This window comes from Pogoniulus pusillus, chromosome 2 (genome assembly GCF_015220805.1).
Source record: "Pogoniulus pusillus isolate bPogPus1 chromosome 2, bPogPus1.pri, whole genome shotgun sequence".
NCBI lineage: Eukaryota > Metazoa > Chordata > Aves > Piciformes > Lybiidae > Pogoniulus > Pogoniulus pusillus.
This window is the reverse complement of record NC_087265.1, coordinates 22293413-22318553: the sequence shown is the minus strand read 5'-3', so window position 1 is coordinate 22318553 and position 25141 is coordinate 22293413. Positions and strand designations below refer to the sequence as shown.

At 41.6% G+C, this 25141-nt stretch overlaps 1 protein-coding gene across 1 annotated transcript in view; it reads left to right on the top strand.

The window, feature by feature from the left end:
* FAM171B (family with sequence similarity 171 member B) overlaps window positions 1-25141 on the top strand; it is a 48522-nt gene that overhangs the window by 10234 nt on the left and 13147 nt on the right. The window contains exons 2-4 of the mRNA XM_064158192.1: window positions 20724-20957; window positions 21665-21757; window positions 22917-23075. Coding sequence (XP_064014262.1) covers window positions 20724-20957; window positions 21665-21757; window positions 22917-23075 — 486 coding nt within the window. The remainder of the gene's footprint in view (window positions 1-20723; window positions 20958-21664; window positions 21758-22916; window positions 23076-25141) is intronic.

The window sequence follows — 25141 nt, the reverse complement described above, 5'->3', positions numbered from 1 at the left end:
CAGAAATGGGTAATGAAAAAGAAATATTCACAGCTAACTTCATTTCTGTGTCCATGATTTTGGTCACCAGGTTGCTTATACAAGAAAAAGAGGAGTTTTGGGGCTTTCCATAGGAAGACAGAAATGAAAAAATATTTGCTTTTTTATGTTTCATGAAGAGAAATAATATAAGCCAAAGGTACTGGGGAGCTCTGATGAGGCAGGCAGTGCTCCTGGGCTGAAAGGTTGCTTTTATTGAAGCTTGTAATATATTATACAACATCATGCTCTGTACTGCAGAAAACTTGTTTTCAAGAACCTTGCTTTGATAGCAGCTTTCATTAAAAAGAACCGAGAGAGACAAGGGCAGAGCTGTGTTTTAGCATTCACAGAAACAGGACTCAGTTGCAGGGTGAGAAGTGGCAGGAAAGAAAAGTGAAGAATGAGGGCAGGAAGCTACCTATGGCAAGGTGGGAGCTTTTGCAGTTCTTGTTTGTTTTGTTAAAGTTTCATTACTTCTTGTCAGTCTGTTGGCAGACCGCACAGCATCAAAGGCCGACTGATGTGTAAAAGCATTCACGCAGTTGCTGTCAGACTGAGAGGAAAATCAGGATTTGGAATGCAGCAGCTATCTGGGTCACTGGGGATCTGTAGCATGCTTTCTCTACACACTAGCTCAGTAGATGAAGTCTTTGAAGGCAGAGATCTGAGAGGGAGGCTTATTCAAAATAAACTTAATTTTTTGGCATGTCAGAACTTAGACAAGGAGCACAGGTTGCTTTGTCCTGCAACTTGCACATTTCTGTGTTCACTGCATTCTTCTGTAACAAAAGGAGGTTTGAGACACTGAGCAGGTGAGGCCTCTGTGTTACTACTTTTGCTGCATTTAATACCTATTTCATACATCTAGCTGTAAGAGCACCCAGATTTTATGATGAAGAATTTCTATTGCACTCCAGAGGTTAGTGTACTATGGAGCTTCTGTGTTCAGTAGGATGAAGCTACCAAATCTGTCTCTTCCTACCTGACTCTGGCTTGCCAGAAGTGTTCCAGCACTCCTCGTGTGTGCTCCTAAGCTGTCATCTTTCACATATACCTACAGGCAGCTGTGTTCATCAAGCTGCAAAGCAGCTACTGTGTTTCTTGCTTTGCTTTTCTAGCACTAGTTGTAGTGGAGAAAACATGAGGCTTGCAAACAGTTGTCATGCTAGCATGTGTTTCATCTGAGTATACACAGCTTCATGATCAGGAATATAAGAGTATGTTTGCTGAAACAACCTGTACTCAGGAACTTAAGGCTGGATAGCTCAAGAGAATTAGTTTTGGCCATTGGAATGGGCTGCCCAGGGAGGTGGTGGAGTCATCATCCCTGGAGGTGTTTAAAAGGAGACTGGATGAGGCATTTGGTACCATGATTTAGTTAATTAGAAGGTGTTACATGGTAGGTTGGACTCAATGATCTTGAAGGTCTTTTCCAACCTGGTCAATTCTGTGATCCTTAGAACTACCCTCTGTCCCTAAGTTAGGTGTTTAGTAGGGGAGACTTTACTCAACTTGTAACTCAGCTTTTCAGTTGGAACAGACACTGCAGATCCATCCAGCAGAAAAGCTGTGTCCTTCCAAGTCATGCCTGAGGCTGCAGACATAGACAGGGCGTCTACAGCCCCATCACATCTCCCTTTCACATCCCCACAGAAGGGACTGTCTGTACAGAGAGGCCACCTTTAGTGCACGTCTTGCTCTGTCATTCTGGGAGGCACATAGATCAAGAAGAGATGATGCTTAGACCTTTCATGTGAGAGAGCATATCCACACTGTAGTGTGAGCAGATTCTTGTGACTAAGAGGTGAACACTGGCAGACACAGTCCAGTGTGTGTGGAGGACATTTATAAAGCACTGCTTACTGTAAACACATCTTCTCAGCAGAACGCAGGGCTAAGGTGTGACATCAGCAGTTGTGTTAAGTAAAAAAGAACCAAAGCAAAAACTGTATTGTGTGCTATGAATTCCATGAGCAGTTGTCAGCACTCTGTAGATGGTGTGAAGAAAATCTCCTATCTCAGCTGAATCAGCTGCTTTAACTTCCCAAATGACGCTGCTTGCCCTCTGACTGCAAGCATATGGTGTGTGCTTGTAAAGAAAACACGGATAGATCTGCATTGTGTGGTACGTGCATGGCAGAACCCTGGTGGTGTGTTCTTACCTGATGTAATTTGTGGGAGCTGGGGACTGGCAGTGCTGAGGAGTCATGTTCTTTCTTGTCTGTGCATACATAAGTCCCCCAAGGCCCACCAAGTGCAGGCATGAATCCTGTCGGTTTCCCATGCTGTCCTTAGTCTTTCCCTCTCAATTTCTTGTCCTTTCTCTTCCCAGATGTTGTCATTGTGTTTCATCTTGTGATCTCAAAGAAAGTCTCCACTGACTGAAAGATAAGTCAGACTTGAAGGCACAATTGTTACCCTTCACAACTTGGGAATGAGACATCTGAAGGGGATGAGTTGCAGGGTGAGATCCTTCTGCTGGGCTTTCCACCTCACCCTTCTTCCTTCAGCCTTCTCGATTTACTGTTGATAGTGTCAGGTACTAAGACAGTGCAGTCCTACAAGTTCAAGAAGTGGCCTCTCATTGAGATGAGGTGGTGTGATGGTTTGGGGGTTACCCCGCCCCCCCACACTTTTGAATTTGCCCCAGCTAACTCAGACGGACCCTGGGAATATAGATGAAGCAATTTATTTACAGCTAGCAGAATTTACAAGCAGCTATTTACAATATATACAGTTATATACAGAAATATACAAAGGATAAACAATACAAAAGCACAACTCCCCTCCCAGAAACCTGAGTCCCCAGGAGGGGCTCTCAAACCACCCCAACACCTCCCCCGGCCCCTCTCAACCTTACCCCAGTTCTCAGGAAGAAGAGAGATGCAGCCAAGAGGTTAGGGAGCAAGGTTAGTAGGAGCAGGGTTAATGAGATGTGACCAGGTCTAAGGCAAAAGCAAGAGTGAGAGACAAAATGGAGAAAAAGTCTTTCTTCTTCCCAGAGTTCTCAGCGAGGCTGTGAGAGAAGTTGACATCAATTGTTTTCATTTCACTGCCCGTTATCTAGTTCTGTTACCAAAACATTCTAGCTTGCTTCAAACTAGCACAGGTGGAAAGCAATTGTGGCTCTTGTGTTAAAGAACAAAAACCTTGGGGTTCTACCTTCTGATTTTCCTTGTTCTATTTTGACAAATGTGGTGATTTTGATGTGTATCTTCCCTGAACTACTGGCAGCTATGGCAAGGTAACCTGCAATTGTGGGCCAAATGCTGACTGCGGCAGGAATAGGGGTTTTGTGTTGAATATTAGGTGGCACTTAGAGGTATGAGTATGAGACGCATATTGAGCCGTGTGCATTAGGAAGTGATGAAACAACAAAATACAGAGGAATTCAGAATGGTTTCAACACATCCCCAGCATACTCTTGTTGAAATACATTGACACAGGCACTGCACCCCAAAAGTGGTCTAAGGTCTGTGGAGTGTCACTCGATTAATGAGTGCTTTAGCCTGTACAGATGGTTTTGCTTGAGTGCTTTTGCTATGCATTGTGGTTGTAGCAGCAGAAATTGGAGCACTGAACCTTCACCATGCTGTTTATTTTGGAGGAAAGAGATGAATTTAGGTGGGTTTGCATTTTCTAAATGGTCATTAATAATTAATCTGCCTCTTCTGTAATCTTTTCTGGTTGACAATTTTAGTCTTTTGCCCGTATTTAGTGGCTGATGATTGAAGTGTGCAGGTAGCTTTTGGGTGTTGTGTCATAGGTTATTTTAGTTGCAGGTCTAAGCAACCCTTTGATTAGTCAAGCTGATTTTACATTCAGAACCATCCATGTCTCTGCTTTCCTTGACTGTGAGTGGTATCTAGCAAGGCTCTGCAAGATAAAATATATCTTTTCATCCCATTTCCTTAATAAAGCTTAGAGCTCACATCAGATTGTGAGCTCCAAATCATTACAGAATGCTGGAATCCCACTAAAGCATCCAGCCAGAAGTAAACCAGAATCAAGCAAAGATGATGTCTGTTGTCTGTGGGATTTTCTTTCAGTGTTTTCTGTGATTTGAAAGTGACTCTAAGGATCTGGAGCTGGGGAGATACTGAGTCCTGAGGGGATATTGGGAGCCCTCTAATCCAACCTGCTTGAAGCAAAATTGACACAGAATTCAGACCTGGGAGCTTTTTCTGGTGAGGCCTTGCAAGCCTGCAAGAATGGAGATGCTGCTGGACAGCCTATTCCAATGCCTGTTTATGCTCAGTTGAAAAAACATCCTTTGTGTACAGTCGAATCCTTTCCTGCAGTTTGTGACTGTTGCCTTTCATTATCCTGCCATGTGTCTTGACAGAGAACTTGGTAAGCTCATGGGTGTTGGAAGCTTGCTTGTGTAGGTCTCTCAAAGCCTTTCCCCTGCAAGGTTGAAAACTGAGTGCAGTTCCCAGAGGCAGCTCAGCAAGAGCTAAGACGGATGAATTGCTTCTCCTGGATGGTGTGCCCTTAGTCCTTCTGGGCTGCACTCCTGACATGTTTAGCTTGCTGCTCACTAGGACTGCCCTGCTATTCAGTCTGCTGGAAGGAATTAGGTGCATGATGCTCTGTTTGTCTGAGTTGAATTTCTTGAGGTCCTTGTTGCCCCTATCTCTGTCTAGCTCTCTTGGGCCACATGGACTGTGTCCTCAGCTCACTACCATGCACAGATTTTGAGGGTGCATTTTGTGCTCTTTCCAAGTCAGACTTGGGCCTGTTTGTGGCTGTAGAATGTGTCAGCTGCTAACATTTCTCCTGAAATTTCTGCATTTCATTTTGGGTGGAATATTTTCCTCTAAAGCATTAGAAAAAATTAGAAGAGGGATGAATGATCTCCTCTGCTGCAGATTTTGGCACTGTATGCAGTTGGCTTTGAAATGGATATTGGACTTCTGGCTATAAAATCTAGCAAGATGCCAAATTTATTAAGAATTATTTATTTTTTTGACTAAAACTGATTGGAACATTCTCCTCCAAGGTATTTTTCTATGAGATAGTGAATGTGATTGATAATTTGCTTGTGCTATTGTGAGCTAAACTAAAAAAAGGGTAAGTGATGTCAGAATATTGAAAAATAGAGGCTATTTCGCTGGAATAATAAATAAGGAGGTGCTTGCCCTGTACAGCTGTTAGAGACACTAATGGAACTATAAAAAGTTTTTTCATGTTGTTGTGGAAAATACTTTTTGCTCTCATTAAGTAACTAAACAGAAGAAACAAGTAGTCTTATGCTGGGAAAATGCAGGACGTCAGTGGAGTTTGTCTTTGGAACAATAAAAGCTGTTAGTAACATGAATTATGTCTTTTGATAAATATCACAGGAGCTTTTTTCATTTTGTTTGAGAGCAAAGGAGAAAACTTACTGAGCTGAAGGAGGGATTTTCTTTTGGATTGTGGAGCACTGATGTTGAGAAAATCCTCTAATTAAGTTGACTGAATTAGAAGGCAGCAAACCAGTTGTGAGGTACTGCACAGTTCTGGTGCTTTCTTGGGCAGAAGAATCTGTCATGGCTGTTTGCCTCTTAATTAGTTGTCAGGTTCCTTTTCCTGTTCCACTTTTTTTAAGAATAAAGAAAACCTTTCCCTCAGCAATTCAGTCTTCTGGATTCTTCAGTGTTGAGTGGAACAGATTGTCAGCACAGCTGGCATAATATCAGAGGTACTGAATGAATTTGGGTGTTTTTGTTGGGGGAGGAAAAAAAGGTTTTTACTGTCTGTCCCATTTTTAGTCTTGATGTCAATAAAACTGCTTCTAACATCTTAGAAAGGTCTCTATGATACTACATTGTTTTCCAGTAATTCCCTGCAGGAATTCAGCCCCTTGCAGTGAAGGAACAACTTGTGTGTCTATGTTGTGGTGGTTGTGTTGGGACACAGTTGGTGGGGAGTATATTCATCTCTAACAGCTGTCCTTTGGCTGGATCCTGGGGCACTTTGTGCTGTGCTGGTTGCAGAGTGGCAATAACAATGCAGAGTGCCAGTGGCTGAATCATTAATAAGTTCAGCATTTCCACTTACCTTGATGGCATCCACATGTGCAGAGGAGTTGTTTCATTGGGGTTTGGGAAGGGCAGTCTTGGTTTTCCTTTATCCTGTGGTTTGATTTGATAGATCCTTCTCTTTTTTTTAAACTCTCTTTATAGCTTCCGTGGAATTGTATGTAATTAATATTAAAAGGAATCTGCTATAATTATAATCTCAGGCATTTTTGTAGTGTCCTATTTATTGTTGTTTTATGATTTTTAATCATTCACTGGATGAAACTCAACTTTAATAAACATTTATATATGAAAGAGAGAACAGCTTCTTGGGTGCCCTTGTTTTGATGCTGCAATGTGGATTTCCTAACTAGTGCAATAAGAAATTTCTGTCCTAAATGGTAGAACTACAGGTAGGAAATCTTCACCTGCAAACTTAGAAGTGTGACCAGCAGGAAAAGGAAGCTGATTCTCCTCTCTTCTCTTGTGAGAGTCCAGTTCTGGTGCCCTCAGCATAAGAGGGACATATTGCTGCTGGAGCAGATGATTAGAGGGCTAGAGAACCTCCCCTGAAAGGAAAGACTGAAAGAATTGGGGCAGTTCAGCCTGGAGAAAACAAGGCTCTGGGGGGGCCTTGCAATACCTAAAGGATGCTTGCAAGAATCATAGAATCAACCAGGTTGGAAGAGACCTCCGAGATCACCCAGTCCAACCTATCCCCTAGCTCTATCCAGTCAACTAGACCATGGCACCAAGTGACCCATTGAGTCTTTTCTTGAAGACACTTAGTGCCATGGTCTAGTTGACTGGATAGGGCTGGGGGATAGGTTGGACTGGGTGATCTCGGAGGTCTCTTCCAATCTGGTTGATCCTATGATCCAGTCTTTTCTTGAAGACCTCCAGGGACGGTGCCTCCACCACCTCCCTGGGCAGCCCATTCCAATGCCAATCACTCTCTCTGTGACGAACTTCCTCCTAACATCCAGCCTATCCTTTCCCCAGCACAATTTGAGACTGTGTCACCTTGTTCTGTTGCTGGTTGCCTGGGAGAAGAGGCCACCCCCCACCTGGCTACAATGTCCCTTGTAGTTGTAGACAGCAATGAGGTCACCCCTGAGCCCCCTCTTCTCCAGGCTAAACAACCCCAGCTCCCTCAACCTCTCCTCATAGGGTTTGTGTTCCAGGCCTTTCACCAGCTTTGTTGCCCTTCTCTGGACACGTTCCAGCACCTCAACATCTCTCTTGAATTGAGGGGCCCAGAACTGGACATAGTACTCAAGGTGTGGCCTGACCAGTGCTGAGTACAGGGGAAGAATAACCTTCCTTGTCCTACTGGCCACACTGTTCCTGATGCAGGCCAGGATGTCATTGGCTCTCTTGGCCACCTGGGCACACTGCTGACTCATCTTCAGCCTACTATCTATCAGTACCCCCAGGTCCCTTTCCTCCTGACTGCTTTCCAGCCACTCAGTCCCCAGCCTGTAGCACTGCTTGGGGTTGTTGTGGCCAAAGTGCAGAACCCTGCACTTGGCCTTGTTAAATCTCATCCCGTTGGCCTCTGCCCACCCATCCAGCCTGTCCAGGTCCCTCTGCAGGGCTCTCCTACCTTCCAACAGATCCACACCTGCTCCTAGCTTGGTATCATCTACAAACTTACTGATGCTGGACTCAATCCCCTCATCCAGGTCATCAGTAAAGATGTTGAACAGGACTGGGCCCAGCACTGATCCCTGGGGAACACCACTAGTGACAGCTGCTAACTGGATGTAGCACCATTCACCACCACTCTCTGGGCCCAGCTCTCCAGCCAGTTCTTGACCCATATCAGATTGAATCTGTCCAAACCATGAGCTGCCAGCTTGGCTAGGAGCTTGTTGTGGCAGACAGTGTCAAAGGCTTTGCTGAAGTCCAGGTAGACTATATCCACTGCCTTCCCCATGTTTACCAGGCAGGAACCTGATCATAAAAGGAGATCAGATTGGAGAGGCAGGACCTGCCCTTCCTAAACCCATACTGGCTGGACCTGATCCCTTAGCCATCCTGTAGGTGCTTTGTGATGGCACTCAAGATCACAGTATCACAGTATCACCAAGGTTGGAAGAGACCTCACTGATCATCAAGTCCAACCCTTTACTACAGAGCTCAAGGCTAGACCATGGCACCAAGTGCCACGTCCAATCCTGCCTTGAACAGCTCCAGGGACAGCGACTCCACCACCTCCCCGGGCAGCCCATTCCAGTGTCCAATGACTCTCTCGGTGAAGAACTTTCTCCTCACCTCGAACCTAAATTTCCCCTGGCGTAGCTTGAGGCTGTGTCCCCTCGTTCTGGTGCTGGCCACCTGAGAGAAGATGACCTGTTCCATGACCTTGCCTGGCACTGAGGTCAGGCTCACAGGTCTGTAGTTTTCTGGCACCTCCTTACGACTCTTCTTGTGGATGAGTATCACATTGGCAGCTTCCAGTCTTCAGGAACCTCTCCAGTGAGCCAGAACTGTTGATAAATGATGGAGAGTGGCTTGGCCAGCTCAGCTTCCAGCTCTCTCAGCACCCTAGGATGGATTCCATCTGGTCCCATGGACTTGTGAGGATCCAAATGTCTCAGCAGGTCCCTTACTTCTTCCTCATGGATTAGAGGGGGACTATACTGGTCCCTGACTCCATCCACCACATCAGGAGCCCAGTTGTGCTGGAGACAACCTGTCCCACTATTGAAGGTTGAGGCAAAGAAAGTGTTAAGCACCTCTGCCTTTTCCTCATCCTTTGTCACTATATTCGTCTCTATCTTATAAAAAGCCAGGAAGGGACTTTTTACAAGGGCTTGTAGTGATAGGATGAGAGGGAATGGATTGAAGCTGGAGGAGGGTAGAATTAGACTGGAGATTAGGAAGAATTTCTGTACAGTGAGGGTGGTGAGACACTCTAATAGGTTTCCCAGGGAGGTTGTTCAAGGCCAGGTTGGATGAGACCTTGATCAGCCTGGTCTGGTGGAAAGTGTCCCTGCCCATGGCAGGGTTTAGGACTAGATGATCTCTGAAGTCATTGTCAACCTAAACCGTTCTTTGACTCTGAACTTCCAACTTCTCTCTTTCATGATGACTTCTTCCACAGGGTGAGAGGATCTTTTATGTGAAAGATAAACATCACTGGAGTACTGCAAATATCTTTCTTCAAGCAATAGTGTGAGATTTTGCAAGTTTGGGAGAAGAAAAGGATTTTTAGCATAGAGCAGTGGCCAGAGTGTTGTTGAACAATGGCACTAAAGACATTGGTAGCTTTCATGTGTGATTAGGGAGTAACACGCACTGATGCTTGAATTACTTGTTTGTGAGATGTTATACCACTGAGTTTTACTGATACATCTATTTTAAGATTAAAACCTTCAGTGCATTAAGTGTCATATTTGCAAAGGGTACTGCTTTACTTCACTCTGAATTTTCTCTGAAAGGGAATGTTTGAACTTACATGGTTATTTTTCCTTTAGCTAATTCCACTCACTTGTCACCACTAAAAACTATGTGAGACAAATCCAGCTGATTCATGCTACAGGATTACTGGAGTATTCTTACTCTGTCCAGGTATTTTGACCTATCATTAGAAATCCTTCATTGTAAAATTCTCATTTTATAAAGGAGATGATGCTGAACGATTGATTAAAAAAAAAAAATCCCCTCTGTTTACCTAAGAGGCTCCTTCCTGTTTTTCTTGAGGGTATATAATATAGCATGGGTGTTTAAGACTGCATATTTAAAGCAGAATATTTTGCAGATTTTGATGTTTTCCTTCTGTATTTTTCTCCTACTACTTTGTACCAAAGTCTGAATTTTTAATACTATTTTTTTAAATTCCCTGAAGTCTGATGCAATGATGCGAAGGTCATTAGAAAAAAACAAAACATCATCAATAACAAAAACTATCCCCCCCCAAAAAAAAAACCAGAAGAGCAGCATCACAATTTTAGTATTAGCCAGTGAATAAGTGGATGAAAACAGAATATATGATAATGGCCTCTGAAATGCTCGGGCAAAGGCTTTCTATCTTGTAGGCTTTATGTGCTCTATTGCCAGTATTCACTTGTTCATTTGAAATGTATCTATGAAATAAAGATAAGTTGGGGATTTTTTTCAAGATTTTTGGTCTGGTAATATTAATCATTTATCACACTTAGATAAGATTACAGAAGATGAATGCTAAAGAAGTGAAGCTCTGCAGACTGCAGGGTTTCATCTTGTGTGCTGTGTAACTCCCTTGCCCCAGGAAGATGAATTTCTCAGCTTCCATCTTCCATGGTAATGAGTTCTGAGAACCAGACTGGCTGATGCAACAGAAGAGCAGCAAATAAAACTGGGAAGTTGCTGTGGTAATTGTCATAGCTCCACTTGCAGGTGACACTTTCAAATTTTATTGAAATACTTATTATTTATTCCAATACACCAGTACAGCAAGATGTATTCCATGTAATTCTGTAATGAGAATTCTGGTGTATTGTATCCTGTGAGCTGTCATGTTCTGTCTCAGGTGGTGAGACATTCTGATTTTAATATCTAAGTGGCAAAACCATCATGTAACTGCTTACCAAATGAGTACCTTATGGCTGTACATGATATGCACTGCAGAATATTCCTATGAATTTTCTTTGATGACCTAAGCACACCCACACAGTGTTAAAGGAATGGGGGGGGGGAAAATCCCATCTCAGTTTCATAGCTGCTTTCATGTCTGACTTTCACAGTTCTTGCTTAGGTAGCTGATTAAACTATTTACAGGAGATTGCTTATTTTCTTTCTTATATATATCTTTTCAGATGCTCTTGAAAGTGTTTTGAAGTACATTCCCACTGGACAGAGGAGGGAGTTGTTAGCAGCTTTATGGATTAGTCTGATGATATTTTTGCATAGTTCTTACAAGGCTGATCATTCCAGAAAGGTGTTTCATTGATTATGTGGTAGCAATCATGAAGAATGCAGCCTGTAATGATCTGGTTTGTTTTATTGATTTTGAAGGACCTTAGTTTCGTCAATATTTGAATTGTGCCAACCACTGTGGAATGAATGTTATGCTTACTCAGTTTCTTTATGCATCTGATCTGAGATGTTATTTGGAAGTTTAACTACTTACAATGGTATTCCTCAGCTGTTTGCTGTAGCAAAGGGTTGTTTTATTTACTTAACTCATTAATTCAGTCTTAGATACAGCAAGTCTTTATCACTGAAAAAGCTGAAATGCTAATTTACCTTATGCAATAGCACAGATTCCAAAGGCCAAGGCCATCCAGATCACAAAATAATCCAAGCCCAATAAAATAATTGGCTAAAGTTACTAGAAGTTTGAATGTTTGTGAGGTGTGGTTATTTTCTTTAAAACCTGGACTCAAGGTAGTGCTGCAGGATCTGTGTAAGGTGCGTGGAGGTAGGTAGCTGGAGTGGTGTGTAGTATCTCTTTGAAAAATGCTGACAAGTTTCTAAATTCTGCCACTCCTTCGAAAGATAAGCTCATGCTAGGAAGGTACATCCTCTATCAAAACATGATAGCTGAAGCTCACTGGTGTGGCCATATTTAGTCCTGATTAGATTTTTTCTTTTTTCAAGTTGCTTCTGGGTTTGGAGGAACCGGTTCCAAAGGCTGTGTGGAAATCTGTTTGTTGATTTACACTAAGCTGATGACTGTTCACTGCTCTGCAAAGTATTTCAGTGCAGAAGCACTAAAGAAGCATAAACTTAACAGAAACATTCAATCTTACTTTAAACATTAGTTTGAGAATTTTTGTAGTTTTCTTTACCTCCCTCTTTAAAAGCACAAAACCAAAACCAAGCAAGCAAAAAAAGAAAAAAAAACCAAACCAACAAGCCCTCCTCTTTTCCCTTTTGTAGTTGGCTTAAAGTTTGTGTATATATTTGCACAGACAAACATACAAACCAAAAATCCCTGAAATTTGTTAGTATGAAAGGAAAATAATTGTTCTACGACAGTGAAATGAAATTACTGTGAGTAAATAAATTTGGTGAAGACCTGTTTTTTGCCAAAGCTTCAGGAAAAATTTAGTGTTAGTTGTATGGAAAGACATGATGCTAAGCCTGTAAATAGTGTTGCTGGAAAAAGCTCTTGGAATGTATGACTGAGAAAAACAGTTAATTTCTAAAGTAGTGTGATGTTCATTTATGTGTTTATTTACTATTTTTCTTTCTACCAAAATCCCTTTTAGAAAGAAAAGAATCTTCATCTTCATCTGTAAAATATGTTAGCCCTTCTTCCAATGTTTCGGTAGATGGTCAGATTCTCTCTGCTGTCTGGTGTAAGGTTTCATTACAACATGAAACTGGGTTTTGAACTAAGTGAATAATTAGTCTTTGACCTACTAATTTGAAGAGCACCTTGATATTTGCTCTGGATCATGTGCTGATTTGCCACAGGCAATCCCCTGTAGTTTTTCAGTCTGCTAGATTAGAAGCCACCATTTAAAGTGCACATCCTGATGGGTTTGATTCAGTGCATTTCATGTAATGCATTTATCATTCTCTTTTTGGTTTATGAAGCTTGCAAAACAGCCTCATCTTTAGAAAAGTATTGATCTTTCTTCATGATCATTGATTTAATGAGATAAAATATTATGGGCAATGGTCATCAGAGAGGTTACTCCAGGAGAGGGTGAATGCTGAGCAGAGCTGACCTAGAAAAGATCAGTATGAAAGGTATGGGGAAATAGGAACTGGAAAAGCTAGCTTGCAGACAGCAATAAATGAGCAGAAAGAGGAGGGAGCAAGGATGAGATGTTTTTATTTGAGATTATGGTAGATTGTTCAGTTTTTATCTTTCCTGCAGTGCTGATTGGTTCAGCACCAGTATCCATTTGTTTCAGAAGATGGAGCATAAGCTTGATTTGGAATGGAGGAGTCAGGATAGTGTGGGATATGTTTTCTGAATTACTGGTTTTTGGGTTTTCCCCAGAAAGGTGTGAAGAAGGACTGTACTATGTGCTGGAATAACACACCTATCAACATGAATGAGCTTCTAGTAAACAATTTCTTCTGTTTTAAATTTATTTTATTCTTACCAGTGTACAGATGCTTGTGGAAACTGACACTGATCTGCATGTGCCTGGCACAGCATAAGCTACTGAAAGTCTTTCTCTGTACCTGAAATAACACTTTATTTGAAGTTAATGTAAAAGAAAATGCTTGAAAAGCTCTCTGAAGGTATTTGGTGGTGTTTTGATTTCTTTGATGTTTTGGTTTGTTTTTTTCAGCAAAAGCTCACCAGAGTAGCCTGATGAGTGACAGTTCCCCTGCTTAAGTAACAGTGTGTTCTGAGTTCTAATCTATTACAGTTTCTCTGGAATGCAGAGAAAGTGCTTGGCTGGAGACACTTAGATTTGACTGGATTGGGTTAAACTGATTAGGCCACACCTTCAGTACTATGTCCAGTTTTGGGCCTCTGAATTTAAGAAAGACTTTGAGGTGCTTGAATGTGTCCAGAGAAGGGCACTAAAGCTGGTGAGGAGGATGGAGCACAGTCCTGTGAGGAGAGGCTGAGGGAGCTGAAGGTGTTCACCTGGAGAAGAGGAGGCTGAGGGGAGACCTCATTGCTCTCTACAACTACCTGAAAGAAGGAGGTTGTAGCCTGGTGGGGATGGTCTCTTCTCCCAGGCACCAAGTGACAGAACAAGAGGAGGAAGCCTCAAACCTCGTCAGAGCAGATTCAGGCTGCATGTTAGGAAGAAATTCTTCATGAAAAGAGTGATTTGCATTGGAATGGGCTGCCCGGGGAGGTGATGGAGTCACCATCAGTGGAGATGTTCAAAAGGAGGCTGAATGAGGCACTTGGTGCCATGGTTTAGTTAATTAGAGGTGTTAGGTGGTAGATTGGACTCGATGATCTCAAAGGTCTGTTCCAACCTGGTTAATTCTGTGATTCTGTGAAACTGCCTCCTGTAAAATAATTATAGCAGCTTTTCCATATGCCAGCGGTACTGATGGTCTCCCTCAGATAAGATGGAATCTTATTGATGGCTTGTTTGGAAATTGGTGGGAATACCGTAGTGTCCTACTTTCCTAGACCCCATTGTGTTGCGTTGTCACTGGAAGTCAGTGGTGTATTCCACACCACTGCAGAAACTTCTTGCTAAGGCTGTTCTTTTAAATACAAATCTTAACATTCCTTTTTTTTTTTCATTCAAATGTTTTGAGGGAGTGCTAAGCCACAGAACTCTACAGTATGGATTCTGTTTCTGGTATTGCAGCTGCAGGATTGGCTGGCCATGTACAGATGGAGCAAATGTTGATTAACTCGCGGCTCCAGGGTTTTTTTGTTTTGTTTACAATATCTTTGCGGTGTCTAAAAGCAGTTCTCTCTGAGTCTCTACAGCTGAACAATATTGAACAGCAGCCCTGACACATGGCAGCAAAATGTCAATATCTTCTTTTTTCCCAAGTGCCTTTCAAGGAGCAGTCCATATGCGCTTCAAAATTAGAGTACTCCCGCTGCTGTTTTGCTTCAAGATCAGCCTAAACAAGGGGAGAATTCTGCTGCTGCTGTGTCCTTATGCACCCATGTTCTTTTCAGGTCACTTGCTGGTTATAGTTAGTTACATGGCCATTTGCTAGCTCCATGGAAGTTGCAACTCCCAGAGTGATTCTGGAGGGAGCTCTATAACTTTTACTACTGCTGCGTGCCAGGTTGAAACTGTGTCAGCTCAGTGTTGGCTTTCAGGTGTTCTCTCTTTTCATCCACCTAGAGTGGCTGTGGTGTTCTTACCTAAATCTAACCTTCTCTTTTCCACAGGAAGTGAGTTTTAAAGCTGGTTGGAAGCCTGTTTGCTCCACTTCCTGAGACCTTTTGTGAACTGCCTGAGGTTCTTTGCTTCTCAGTTCAGTTACAATGCCTTGAAAATAAAATGTGCAGATTGTACTTGTAACTGGTTTAAAAAGAGTTAGAATTGCACAAGACAAAACATTTGCAATGTGGTTTGTGTTACAGTGATACTCCTGTCTCTCTTTAAAGAGGCCAAATAGTTTTATACATTTATTTGATGCTGTTATTTCAAATCAAAAAAGCAGCATATGAACATCTTTATAGAAGGTCACATAATTAGTTTTTGAATAAGACATTCTGTTGTCAGTTTGGCATATATGGGGTTATTTGTGTAGAGTTAGAAATGTCTTTGTGCTTGCCTGTATGTAGGATGTGTAAATGACTATGTGGAGTAGGACAGCATTAAAGAGCACTGCTAGCTAGCATGTGAAGACTGCATTAAGATATCAGGATTGTTAATGATATTTTCAGGTTATTCAATAGCTACAAGAAGCATCATTGGAAACTGGTCAGAGAGGTTATCCTGCTATCTGACAATAACTGTCAGAATATAGCTATAAAATAGTTACTGGAGTTGAGGGGTCACCTCTTCTGCCACTTTAATACTCTATGCTAACACAAGGTATAAGATTCTGTACCGTGCCAGCACATTGTGCTTTAATAAGGAGCAGAAGATAAGTGCAGAGTGATGGTGTGCTGTGGTGAGGACAACTTACTTCAGCATTAAGTCATTCCCCTGTCACTTAGCTGCTGCCAGACCTCACCTTCCTCTACATGGATTTTTAATGAGCTTTAAAGGTATAATAGGCTTTTACTTTTTATAGATAGGCTTGTGTAGTTTGTTACTGGTATTACTGTAGTTTTATGGCAATTTTAAGTAGCAGTGATTGTTTTCTGTGGGCAGATTGCTTTTATACAACCTTGTTTTTACCAAACCTGGCTGTGTAGATTATACATTCCATTGTTTTTTACCTTTTTTTTTCTCCATAGTGTTATCTTCTGCAGTACTGCATGTATAGTAAACCCTTAGAACGTGCCATTTCTTCTTTGCAGATCATTGCACCTTTCAAAGCCCAAATTATGTTAAGCCAAAAAATACAGTGTTCTGTGTATGGAAGATGATTGTTTAGTCAGCTAAGACCAAGTAAATTGCACAGCATACGTTTTATCTCTCTGGCTAGCAAGGAGCATGACAACACGGTGTATGCAGTTTCCATAGAACACATGTCATCAGGTGCCCTTCCTGACATGGGTTTAAACATCTCTTGGCAAGGATGAGAAAAGTCTTCTCTGGAGGGGAGAACCAATGAGTAATGTATTTGTAGCTCCTGTTGCCTCCACTACATAAAAAAAGTTGTCTGTGTGTTTGAGAAGAGCAACTGCCTCCTTCAAGATAGGACCTTAGTGAACAACTTAGGGCTGTTTGCAGGATGTGTGGGAATACTTCCCTGTGGTGCCCTGCATTGCCCAGTGTTCGCTGCTGCCTCTCAGTGATACATGTAGTGCCTTTAAGGTCTCTGTTTGTGACAACGTTAGCTAAATCTCAGATAAATATGGTAACCAGGTGACCTGTTTATCTGCAGGTAGTGAATTAAGAATACATTACAGAGTGGTATTACAAAGAGATTTTTTTTTTTAATTTGTTTTGTGCCCAAATTGTAATTTCAAGCATTTTTTTCTTGGCTTAATTCTGTGATACAGCTTCTCAGGACAGTGATGTGAGGCCAAATTCCAGGCACTAGATGTTGTTGCTAGAAGCAATGAGGTGTCAGTTTACTGGCTGCAACATATGTGAAGTATCTGAATGTGGTAGAAGGCCTTGTTTCCCTTTGTCTAAGTAGCTGCTGCATTGGTGTGAGCCTTTACCATCAAACGCTTAAACGTCCTAGAAGCTGGCATTTCCCATGGACTTTCCAAGAGACAAATCTCCCTTCCTCTGAGGCAGCACAAATCAAATTAGCTAAGACTGAGTTCTTTCTTCTAATTGTAGGAGTTCTGTCAAATCTGTTTAATACTGAGATACAGCTGACCCACTTGTGTCTGGCAAGTGTTAGTGACCAGGGAAAAAAGCATAACTTTAATCTATGGTTTATCAGCTTCTGTTTTGTTAAACAAATTCAATTGTGTGTCTGAAATGTTTTCTTCGGTACATTGCCTTGTGGTAAAAAAATCCTCCCACACTCTTGACCATATTTGAGCCTTGAAAGTGTCCTTAAGGACTTGTACATGAAGATCTTTAGAAGAAGAAAAAGGTAGGATTTGATTTGCAGATTAGATGTCATGAGTGTTAATACAGCGCTGCTAATGACTTGGCACCATTAAGTGTGTCTGGTAAATTTGCACAATAAATAGATGAGAGGGAGTTGGTTTCAGGGGGTTGTTGGTCAAAGGATAAAAGGTTTGGAGAGGCAGAGAACAGTCCACCACTGCATCCACAGTCCCAGCTCTTAAAACTTCATGATCGTTTTAATTATGCTGTTACACCTGGCTTGCTGGAGTATGCTCTGGTAAACTGTTTTGTACAAAACAATAGAGAGTGGTGGCTGGAGGGGAGGAAAATTGTTGCTGCTGTTGGCTTCTGGCTTTTTTGATTTTTTTTTTCTCTTGTTCTGTGGGTTGTTTTTCCTTTTTTTTTAAACATCATTTCACTAGCATTTGGATTCAGAGGTATAATATTGCATGCTTATGTCTTCTGCACTGTTACTGCCAGGCAACAGAAAGATTTATTATTTTAGAAAGATCTTTCCAAAGTCATAGATTCATAGAATGGTTTATATTGGAAGGAACTTTGAAGATCATCTAGTTCCAACCCCCATACCGCACCCAGCCAGGCCTTGAACACCTCCATGGCACACAAACTTTAAGTAAGTTGACAGAGTTTTATTCTGGTTGCTATTAGAAAGCCTGAATTATTTGCTTATATAATAACTTGTAGGAAGGGAACAACTCCGAGCCCGTTGGCACACTTGTCAAGAGGACTCTCCTGTTAGCACAAAGGATAAGGTCAAAAGCAATCAGAGCCTCCTTCAATCTTTGTATTAGCGGGTGTGAAGGGAGCATTTTTCACTTGAATAACTGCTACTCATACATGACAGCAATATGCAGGTAATTACACTTTCAGACCTTGCATTGTCTGTTTTCACAGGGGAGACCTTTGTCTGGGTACCCTCCCCCTAGAGATTTCAGCCTCCATTTACAACCAGGCTTCTTCATCTTCTCAACACCACTTTGGCCAGAGGATGAGATTAGAAACAGGCTGTGGCACTTTTGGAACCCGCAGGAGAAAAAGTAATGAAAGTGGAGCACAGCTAAGAGCAGCCAATGATATTTGCCAGTTTGCTGTGAGAGAGTGAAAATTGGATGACTTTCTACATTTTTGCACTCTTTTTTTTTTTTCCAACCACAAGCTTCTTAAAAAGTAGTGTAGCTGTAACTGAAGGAGGTGAGAGGAAGGAATACTTTAGCACTAAATAACTTTTGAATATGCTAACAGCTAGAGATGAATATAGTCGTTTCCTTACCCCACAAAATTTAGGCTTTTTATTAGCAAGACATGGAAAAAAAAAACAGTAAGGTGTGAAATGATTGAGAGAAAGTGTCTTTCTGGGTGCATGCTAGGTTTTCATTTTCTTATGACTTAAGCTGTTACTAGTAGGCATTTTTCTTCCTGACTTGATCCTAGCTATTTAAATACTAGCTTGCACCAGGAATTTCTGGAATTGCTTTCTACTGGCATGAGCTTGCATATTGTGGTACTGAATTTAGTATTTTTTAGACACAGTAGCACAAGATACTCCTGGCTTCCAAGTGATGACAGGATCAGAATAATGTATGCAATCTGTTTTCTCTCTTTAGTAGCCTTTTAAATAGTCATTGGCCAAGGGCCAATGTCCTGTCTTCCAAGTTTGAAAACCATTAGAATCATGCTGGTATATATGTGACTGGGTCAGTGCCTGGAAGATCTGTTTAGTACCCATAATTTGCTTACATAGTGTAATTTTTAAAAAATTCATGACATGATTTTAAACCCTCTAGCAGCAGTAATGTAAAAGCAATTTTAATCTTGAAATATGATGCTTACGGGGAAAATGCCAAATTATATTGGTCTAAGATTATTGTGTATTTTCTATTTAATTCATAGAATCATCCAGGTTGGAAGGGTCTTCTAAAGGTCATCTGGTCCAACCTCTCTGCAGGGACATCCTCAACTAGATCAGGTCACCCAGAGCCCTTTCCAGCCTCACCTTGAGTATCTCCAGGGATGGGACCTCAACCACCTCCCTGGGCAACCTGTTTCAGTGTTCAACCACCCTCATTGTAAAGAATTCATTCCTAACAGCCAATCTAAATCTCCTCTAATTTCAAACCACTTCATTTTTATTGTTTTCTTCTTATAGCTGCTCTGCTATGAGACTTAGGGAGTTGGGGCTGTTCAGTGTGGAGAGAAGAAGGCTCTGAGGTGACCTTACTGTGACCTTTCAGTATCTCGAATGCAGTTCAGAACATCTTGGGGCTGTTGCTGAAGTGGACTTTGTATTTTCAGTCACATTAATCATGATCTCTGCAAGAGAAAAGGGAATGTCAGATCCCCTCAATAGCAGAAATCAAATACTGTTTAGAAGCTGCAGTACAGAAAGGTGAAAAGTAGGCCAGAAGTGTAAAACTGGTGGGAGGCAATAGATTAAAATGGTCAAGATGCCTGGATGCATTTGGTTACTTCAAGATAATTTTACATATGTAAAAAGAAAAAATGAGTATTATCTCAAACTGCAGATGTGAACTCTGTTTTATAGAAACCTCCAGGTGCATCTTTAAATGTGTGACCCAACCCAAGGGTTACACTTCCCCAGAAGCTGCAAAATCTCACACTACTGCTTGAAGTGTTCCAGCAATGTTTGTTTTTCACTTTTATAGGAAAAGATCCTCTCACCCTCTCGAAGAAGGCCAATGCACATACACACAGAAAACATAACTGGAAATTGATAGATTCATAGAATGGTTTGGATTGGAAGGAATATTAAAGATCATCTAGTTCCAGCCCTCCTGCCATGGGCAGGGACACCTTCCACTGGACCAGACTGCTAAAGGTCCTATCCAGCCTGTCCTTGAACACCTCCAGGGAAGGGGCATTCACAACCTCCCAGGGCAACCTAATCCAGTGTCTCACCACCCTCGCTGGAAAGACATTTTTCCTTATATCCAGGCTAAATCTGCCCTACTCCAGCTTCATTTAATTCACTCTTGTCCTATCACAACAAGCCCTTGTAAAGAGTCCCTCCCTAAGTACTGGAAGGCCACTATAGGGTCTCCCCAGAGCCTTCTTTTCTCCAGGTTAAAATACAGTAAGACCATCTGTGTTATCAGTGTGATATTGCAGACCACTTGCAAGTCACATTGAATTTCACCTCGGCACGGATGCATTGTTAAAGCGTAAATGAAAAAGGGAAGAACTGCTTCGTAATTTTGTTTTTTCTCCTTTGTTTCTGATTGGTTGGGGTTTTCTTTTGTTTGGTTGTTTTGTTTGGTTTGTTGTTGGGTTTGGGGGCTTTGGTTGGTTGTTTTGGGATGCGCTTTGGTTCTGGGGTGGGGTTTGTGGGTTATTTTCTTTATTCAGACTGTTTACCTATTGTATTTGCTGACTTTTGTAAACACTTCTCTGACACCTTTGTGCCTCAACTTAAGGTTTTGGGGTTTTAACTTTCTTCTTCTCTGTGGTGTATAATGTTAGGATGAGCCCTCCATCTGAACAAAGATTCCCCTCTGTTGGGGTGGGCATCCATTGTGCAGTGGATGAATAGCTAAGGCACAGACTGAAGGACTTCTTTGCATGTTTCAGTTATGCTCCTTGCTTCTGATGCATGATGCCTCCTGTTTTTTCTTTCTGCTATTAATAGGGTCTGTTTTTACGCTGAAGGTTCAAGTGAATGACATCATCAGTCATCAGTACCTGCGACAAGCTGTCGTGGAGGTGTTTGTCAACTACACCAAGACCAACTCTACTTTTACGGGAAACAATGGAGCAGTGTTAATAAAAGTTCCATACAAATTAGGCTTAAGCTTAACTATTACATCTTACAAGGATGGCTACATGTTGACGCCTTTGCCTTGGAAGACTGGGAGGATGCCAAGTACGTAAGCATCTTAGGGGCCTATTATTAAACTGTGTCTGTTGGTAATTAAATGTCCCTCTTCCTCAACAGTCTGGGTAGTTGCTGTCAACTTGAAATGGCCAAATGAAGCCAGTCAAGAGAAGTAGTGCCTGTCTGTGGATGTAAGCATGAATGATCTCTTAGACTTGTGAAAATTCTTGTGAAGCAGAAAATAGCCTTTTTTAATTCCAAGTAGGTTATATTGCAGCGTGGTGAGTGCAGTCTGAGGAATTGTTCATCTAGGCTTTGCAAAGGGCTGGTAATGTGTTTTGATAAGAATCATGCTTCATGAGTGAATGCTGGAGTGCCAAAGCTTCTGAGTCCTGCCTAATGGGTATGACCTGTTGTATTGCTTCCTTTCTTCAGTATTTCCTTATGAGTTTTCCTGTTTAACTGTTGCATTCTCTTAAACTTGTTTGGTTTGTTTTTTTTCTAATGAGGTGGACTCTTTAAGAACTTCAGATACTTGATTACCCATAGAAGGCATAAGACAGTAGACACAACAGAAATCTTCCTGCATAACCACTAAAATTTCTGCTCTGGACAACAGAAGTGACTTTATTTGTCCAATCTCCACACACCGTTTTTTTTTTTAATTGCTGTATTCACAGTTCCTTCAGAAATGGAAATCTTAGAGGATTTTTTTGTGGTGGCACATCGTTAACTGCTGTTCTAACTTTCCACAGTATACTCATCTGTGACGCTGTCCCTGTTCCCACAAAGCCAAGCTAATATATGGCTGTTTGAAGATACTGTCTTAATAACTGGAAAACTGTCTGGTAAGTTTGGTGGATGCAGACCATTAATCTAAGCACATTGTGCTAACCATTTGTACACATACACAAACTCCTAAGCATTTTGATATAAAGTTTGCAGACAACCCCAAGTTAGGTGGCAGTGCTGATCATCATGAGGGTAGGGAGGCTCTACAGAGGGACTTGAATAGATTGGATCCATGGGCTAATGTTAATAGTATGAGCTTCAACAAGACCAAGTGCATTGTCCTGCACTTGGGTCACAACAACCTCAAACAATGCTACAGGCTTGGAGCAGTGTGGCTGGAAAGCTGCCAGCAGAAAGGGACCTGGGGATTGTAACAGACAAAGAACTGAATATGAGCCAGCAGTGTGCCCAGGTGGTGAAGAATGCCAATGGCATCCTGTTTGGGATTAGAAATGTTATATCCAGCAAAAGTAAGGAAGTGATTGTCCCCTTGGACTCAGCTCTGGTGAGACCACATCTTGAGTGTTGTGTTCAGTTTTGGGCACCTCAATACAAGAGGGATGTGGAGGTGCTGGACGAAGTGCAGATGTGGGCAACAAAGCTAGGAAAGGGCCTGGAGAATAAATCTTATGAGGAGTGACTAAGGAAGCTGGGGCTAGTTTGAAGAAGAGGAGACTGAGGGGAGACTTCATTGCTGTCTGCAGCTACCTGAAAGGATGTTGTGGAGAGGTTGCTGCTGGTCTTTTCTCACAGGTAAATCATAGTGATAGAATAAGAGGGAATGACCTCAAGTTGTGACTGGATAGGTTTAGACTAGCTGTTAGGAAACACTTTTTTCCCAGCAAGAGTGGTCAGGCATTGGAATGGGCTGCCCAGGGAGGTGGTGGAGTCACTGACCCTAGGTGTGTTTAAAAGTCGATTGGTTGTGTTACTTGAGGATATGGTTTAATATGAACCTTATAGAGGTGGGTTCTGAGTTGGTCTTGGTGATCTTGAAGGGCTTTTCCAACCTCAGTGTTTCCGTAACAGCTGTCTAATCAAAGCCAGACTTTCAGTTTATTATGTAGCTGTATATGTGCCTGTGGCAAGTGCCAGACTTAGAAAGACATAAACTGGAGAAAATGGATTGTTATGCTAAATGGATTTCTCAACATTAATAAAATTGTTATTTGTGTATTTTTACCATTGCTGAGACAAAATATGACTCTTTTACAGATGCCAAATCTCAACCAAGTGTTCAGTTTCCAAAGTTTTTAATCAAGCTTCCAACAAATCACCATATTACAAATCTTACAGCCTACCTGACAGTGCCAGAACAATTCTTGAAAGTGGACAGCTTTCTCTATACAACAGGAATTCTTCTGAATAAATCAGGTATGTAAAGAAGCTGGCTAAGGATTTTTTTTGTTTTCAAAAGAAATCTTCAAATTAGAGTACATCTGAATGCACAGTTTTAACAAAAACATAGGCTTAAAGGAAAGGAGCCTGAAGTTGCTTCTACTGCGTTAAATCACAAAGCTTTGTTCTATAGGAGTAAGCTATAAACACTCAGGTAAGTAATTGATGTAGTCTTTTTCCTTGTAGTATGAGAACATGTCTTAATACACTGAAACAATTCTTCAAAGTTTACTTTATATGCGTATGTATGCCTGTGTGTGTATGTTCAGGATTTCATGAGGCCGTGGCAGTGGTTTAGTAAATACCTTAAATATATGGTTATGGCCACAGTGTAAACTAGACAAGCCTAAAGAATTCAGTGCAGCTGCAGCAGGGGACTTCAACTGTGGGGTTTTCTACTTTTTCACTAGAGTGGTTGACTCTGGGAGCTTTCCACTTAGTGTAATTACAGGTTGTGTGGAAGCTGTAGTTCAACTCAGGGACAGTTAACCTCTGTAAGGCTGTTGGAAATCAAGAAGTCCCCATGTATGCAGAGCACAATTATAGTGATGCTCTTTGTGCATCTGTTTCACTGGGGAAGCATTAAGTGGCTTCACAAGTCTATAACTCTGCTCATATGAAGTTGGATCTGTTAATGTTTGTCAGCTGATCAGATTAGGTTTTTTTACTGGCATAAATCTGGCAGATTGTACTCTGTGCAGTTCCATCTTTCTTTTGTTCTTTTCTTTCTATTCCCAGTGGACTTGAAGCCATGAGGCTTTTAAAAGTCATTGCAGTACATGAAGAGACCACTACATGGCTTACTTGAACTTGTCAATCTCCCTTCTTTAATTTTCATTGAATTAAAATTATATATATATATTGCTAAATTGACTTATATATTTTGAAACCTTTCTTATCTGTATTTCACCTCTTCAAAAGTAAAGCATAAGAGAATAAGCAGTGTTTCTCCCCTTTGAACTTTCCTTTCAATCTGCCTGGCATGTGTTCTAAATAATTCATATACTCCTAAAGGAATAGGCTTCCTTATAAGGTAGGTGGAAGCTAATTGGTATCTGATGCACCAGGAGTGTTCTTGCAACCAGCTTCTAACAGCCTTCATAGATTTTAACATTATTCTGGTACTTACTAATTCTGTTTCAGCAGCTTTCAGTATCCTGTCATACTGTGAATTCTGAAGTAGCTGCAAATTAGTGTGAGCAAAACAAGAGACACAAACTTGCAGACAGCGTTGTAAAAGCTCTGTGTATGCAATGTTTCCTTTGAGTTTGTTGACAAGCCTCATGATTAAATACTCAGTTAATTATAACTGCCAAATTAGAAAGTTAATCCTTACAGGGAAGTTTAAGAGGACTGTTTAACCAAATAGAAATGCAGCAGTCATATATTTGCATGTGTCTTCAGTTTGACTCTGTTCCATACATGCAATTATAGATACTAAAAGAATTGTTGTCTGTTTCACACAGGTTAGCTATTCTGAAAAAAATTATCTGAGGGGAAAAACCCTTCTTCCCCTGCCCCCAAGCCAAGTTTTGCCTAATTGTTTGCACTACAGTCAGCATTGAACAACACTTATATACTAAGTCTGTTTCTCTTTTAGGGATTTGGTATAGAGGTGATAGAATCATATGGAATAGGTGGCCCAGGGGGTTGTGGGGTCTCCCTCGCTGGAGATATTCAAGACCTGCCTGGATGCATTCCTGTGCGATCTGGTATAGGTGATCCTGCTCTGGCAGGGGCATTGGCCTGGATGATCTCTTTGGGCCCCTTCCAACCCCTAACATCCTGGAATCCTGTGATCCTATGATCTTTCGAGGTCTCTTCCAGCCCCTAACCTTCTGTAATTCGCCTGGGTTCAAGTGACTTCTGATGATCATCTAATCCAACACCCTTGCAGCAAGCAGGGACATCCTCAACTAGATCAGGTCACCTAGAGCCCCGTTGAGCCTCACCTTGAATATCTCTGGGGCTGACACACAACTCTCAGACAACTCTCTGGGTCACTAGACTTTAAAACTCCTGAAGAGAAGAAACACTGAAGC